This window comes from Triticum aestivum, chromosome 7D (assembly GCF_018294505.1).
Source record: "Triticum aestivum cultivar Chinese Spring chromosome 7D, IWGSC CS RefSeq v2.1, whole genome shotgun sequence".
Lineage (NCBI taxonomy): Eukaryota > Viridiplantae > Streptophyta > Magnoliopsida > Poales > Poaceae > Triticum > Triticum aestivum.
In genome coordinates, this window is record NC_057814.1 from 615440313 (window position 1) to 615444812 (window position 4500).

At 44.7% G+C, this 4500-nt stretch overlaps 1 protein-coding gene across 1 annotated transcript; it reads left to right on the plus strand.

Moving 5' to 3' along the window:
- The first annotated feature begins 997 nt into the window (after nt 1-997).
- Nucleotides 998-2309, plus strand: LOC123167124 (circumsporozoite protein-like). Its single transcript, XM_044584956.1, has one exon. The coding sequence runs from the start codon at nt 1095-1097 to the stop codon at nt 2082-2084; it is 990 nt and encodes a 329-aa protein (XP_044440891.1). The 5' UTR covers nt 998-1094; the 3' UTR covers nt 2085-2309.
- Nucleotides 2310-4500: the final 2191 nt, after the last annotated feature.

Genomic DNA, 4500 nt, shown 5'->3' on the forward strand with positions numbered 1-4500 from the left:
ATATAAGTCAAATTAACTTGAAAAAAGCAAGAAAACCTAACAACTTTTGCATGTTTGACAAAGTTTTTCCGCAAAAACAAACAAGAATCTAGATATTTGTATTTTACTTTTAGTGAAACAACTTTAATTTCACAATGTTACTAGAGGGAGAGTAATCTTATTTGTGACGTTTGTCAGAGTTGAATACAAAAGATGGCACATAGTGGTACGCGGTGCAGGTTTTATGTTTTCATTCGCCCGTCACCAAAGTACAAAGAGTCGTACTCGGATTCAAAGTTGTGTGCGACACAAACTCCATACTTTTCTCTATTATATTAGCCATGGATTAATGATTTTTGTACAACGCTCCTAATATCATTAGACACAAATAGTGCTATGCTACACAGTCCGTAAACCTAGCGAACACTGGTTCATGAATATTTGCGTTGCCTTAGTAGTGAAGCAAATACATTGTACTAAAATGAAATTAACTATTTTTGGTATAATGCGCGATTTATCGGGCATCATTGAGCAACACCAACAAAGACGTGAAGAGATACTCATATCGGGTAGAAAATGCATTGGAGGATATTAGTACTAATAATAATAATTTTAGAAACAAAGACAAGGACATGCCAGTAGTATGTGTGTTGAGTGTTAATTTGGAGGATCCAAATCGGGTAGCCACTCATTCATTCTGCTCCTTAATTTGTGCATGGCGCCTCCTAATTAGATCTTGTGCAATCCCTTCGATGCCAAGTAATAATAATTCTAGATAGCCCAAAGATAGAGATAGGATGCGCCAATATGTCATGACAATGTATACATACAAACACAAAGAAAATAAGAGCATTGACTCTACGGGCATCCGCACCTAGAAAATGCATTGAATACTTCATATCCTATACCAAACTGAAGACGCCGGGACCACTTTCCAGTCAGACATGACGGGCTGCGCCACACCACCCCCGGTCGGTGCGCCCCCAGCCCGAGCCGCCCCGCGCACTCTCGCCTATTTATGCCGTCGCCACCGGCCATCCACCACCGCATCCCACCACAACCAAACACATCATCGCCGCCTCGCCGGGCAACCAACATCAGCCCAGCCTAGCAAGATGGGTTCGCGGTACGAGGTGGAGGTGACCGTGGGCGCGGCCCGGGACCTGAAGAACGTCAACTGGCGCAACGGCGACCTCAAGCCCTACGCCGTGCTCTGGATCGACGCCGGCGCCCGCTGCTCCACCCGCGTCGACCTGGACAGCAATGAGAACCCCGCCTGGGATGAGAAGGTCGTCGTCCCGCTGCCCCCCGCCAGCCGCCTCCAGGACGCCGTGCTCTACCTCGACGTCGTCCACGCCAACGCCGCCGAGGGCGTCAAACCGCTCGTCGGCTCCGCCCGGCTCCCGCTCCGCGACGTCGTCGACGACGCCGGCGTCGGGGGCAAGGTGTCCAGGAACCTGAAGCTGAAGCGGCCGTCCGGTAGGCCCCAGGGGAAGCTTGACGTCCGCGTCGCCGTGAAGGAGCCGGCGAGGTACTACGAGTCCAACCCTGGCGCCTACCCGGCGCCCGCGGGGTACGGCTCCTCCCAGCCCTCCGGCCCCTACGGCGGTGGATCCTCCCGTGATGCCTATGGTGGTTACGGCGCTGGTGCGGGCGCGTACGGCGCCGCGGCGGCACCTGGAGGCTACGGCGCGTACGCCGTGGCGGCGCCACCGTCTGGGTACCCCGGCTATGCCTCCACCGCGCAGGCTCCCCAGGCCGCAGCACCGTACGGCTCTGCTCCACCGCCCTACGGCGCCGCACCGCCGACACAGGGAGCAGGCGCATATGGCTCCTCTGCTCCGGCTTACGGCGAAGCGCAGCCAGCTCAGGCGGCGGGGTACGGGTCTGCCGCGCCGGCGTACGGCACGACGGGGGTGCCCCTGGACCAGAGCGGCGGGAAGAAGAAGAAGGGGATGGGCATGGCTGGCGGGCTGGCGGTGGGCGCGGCTGCGGGCGTGCTTGGCGGGCTGGCGCTGGCGGGCGGGGCGAGCTACGTGGAGCACAAGATCGAGGACCGCGTGACGGAGCGCGTGGAGGAGGACATGTACGGCGGCGACTACTAGGCGCATGGATCCTTCCCGTAGCATGAATCTTTATGTTTTGGGTGCATGATGTTGAGGGTGAGGGTGATCGACCGGACCGGACCGGACCGGAGAGTTGAAAAGAAGAGAGGTTATTTTCTTGTGCTGTCTGTGCGTATCATGAAGATGAAATTAAGATTGTTGATTGCATAAATTTAGTTAATCTCCATCCATGCATGCATACATGTGGATGAGAATCGGGTTGAATGAATTTGTTCTTGTCTACAGTCGTGCAACTTGCAATAAATGGCAGCTTCCACCACAAGTTTCTGGTTTGTTCGTTTCTTCCTTGCGTTCCACTTCCATGGGAGCAAGTTGATGACGACCGAGGAGAGTGACACAACGAGGTGAGACTTTTTCTTAGGTGACCGTGCCTCCTTACGGAATTATTTTATCGAAAATGAATATATGTAGAACTAAAATACGTCTAGATATATATCCATTTCTCCGACAAATATTTCTGGACTGAGGAAATATGTCGTTAAACCAACTAGCAGAGTGGCCCGCCCGATGTGCGGGCTAGAATTTTATAATTATTTCCATCAGTAGACATTATTTGATTTGTCTATAGAAAATTGCAACCAAATGTGAGGACATTGACAAATATGAGCCTTTCACAAACATCGTTTTGGAATCATCTTTATTTATTTTCAAAAAAATCTAATAGTATAATCCCAATTAGATATTTCATACTATAAGATGTAATGAATAAACGTTGTGAAGAGCTATTGTGATTTACATGATATATAATATGATATCCTTTTTTCGAGATTTAAAATATACTAATTCCTTCTTCACATGTTTTCATTTTACAGGAACTCATACCAAAAAGCATAGGTATAAAATATAAGCGTAGAAACACATTTTTATATAAAAAGTTCCTATTGTATGACAACTATTGCAGATTCCATGGCTATCTCGAAATGTAGAATCCAAAAAATTCACGTCTTCATATTGTTGTTTCCTCTCTTTTCCCTTGGTTCCTCAAGTCTAGTGTGCACGCCTCCTCTCATTTTGTGTCACTTCTATCTCAATTGTTCTATTTTGCAACCATTTTTTTCCATGTTCTGTCCAAAGATACATCTCTTGATATGCTTAATTAATGTAACATCACCATAAACCTCTTCCGTAATGCGGTCCATAACTTTATGTCCAAATAATTTCCATGTAAGAGATGGCACTGTACATATGTATTGTCAGTGAACTTATATTGTAGTCCATCTCTGACGCCACAATAAATGAAATATAATGGAGTAATTAAGGAGGCACTGAATAACATGCCATCTGTTAGTGTGTGTTGAGCATTAACTTAGAACTCCATGAGATGACTCATATATAAACTTTGTTCTTTACCAAGTATCAAACATCCCACATCCTGACCTGTGTCACTTGACCGTCGCAAATGCAAGGGCGGCGTATTTTTTTTTTGAACTACGAATTGATTGGAAAATGAATTGTGATTTTGTAAATGTTCTCATTATATATGGGTAGGAAATAATACAATTGTACAACCACAAGTAATATTATTATAATTTTCAAGATGAACTTATCAATTATGTCATTCCTATAATTACTATTTTATTGACCATATGTATCTATGTCTGATATTGGATCACTGGATAGAAATCAAATTTAGAACATAAGTGAGTTGATAGTTCTCTAGTTTCTCTGTATGATCCACTTGAACATAAGTTTCTAGAACATCATCTATTTTGAAAATGAAAGAAGTATTATATCTATATGTTTTATTTCATTTAATCCTTAATACCCCAAGCCCCCTCTTCAATGTAGTCGTTTTGAAAACATAGGATGCATAATTTTGGCATCTTAATCACATTGATTTTACTATGTGTCTGCAATTCCAAGTTAAAGATAAACTTTCCTATAAATGGATACAAAAGTGTGATTGTCATCATAGGTGAAAAGGATTCGTCAACCATGGATATTTTCCCAAAGATTCATAGAACTAATGCTTTCAAATTGAGCGTCATCAACTGAAAATCATTAGAAAATTATTATTTTTCAACAACATTGATACAAGATACGTTTACCATGTCCCAAATTTTTATTTGGAAACTATATAGAGACCAGAAGACGGAATGCTTTGATATAGATTTCACCAACCATCATCTTCTCCTCCTATTCTTGATCTTGTGAGAATACTTTGCCACTCAAACTTAGCTGTATCTCCTTCTAGGCATGCACCAATGACTATAGAAACGGTGATCTCCAAGCCTTTGCCATTGCGGGAACCTACATGAGAATAGCAATACAGTTTCTAGGCAGGGCAATTAAGCGACTACTTGCTGTGCTGCCAACGTCAATACACACAATTTATTCTAAAACTCGGTTGCTACTCCAGAAACAAACAGAAAAAAAGATAGACTATGAATAATAT

What these genes read in the sequence shown, in the direction of transcription:
- LOC123167124 (XM_044584956.1), top strand. Translation starts at nt 1,095, where the DNA reads ATGGGTTCGCGGTACGAGGTGGAGGTGACCGTGGGCGCGGCCCGGGAC.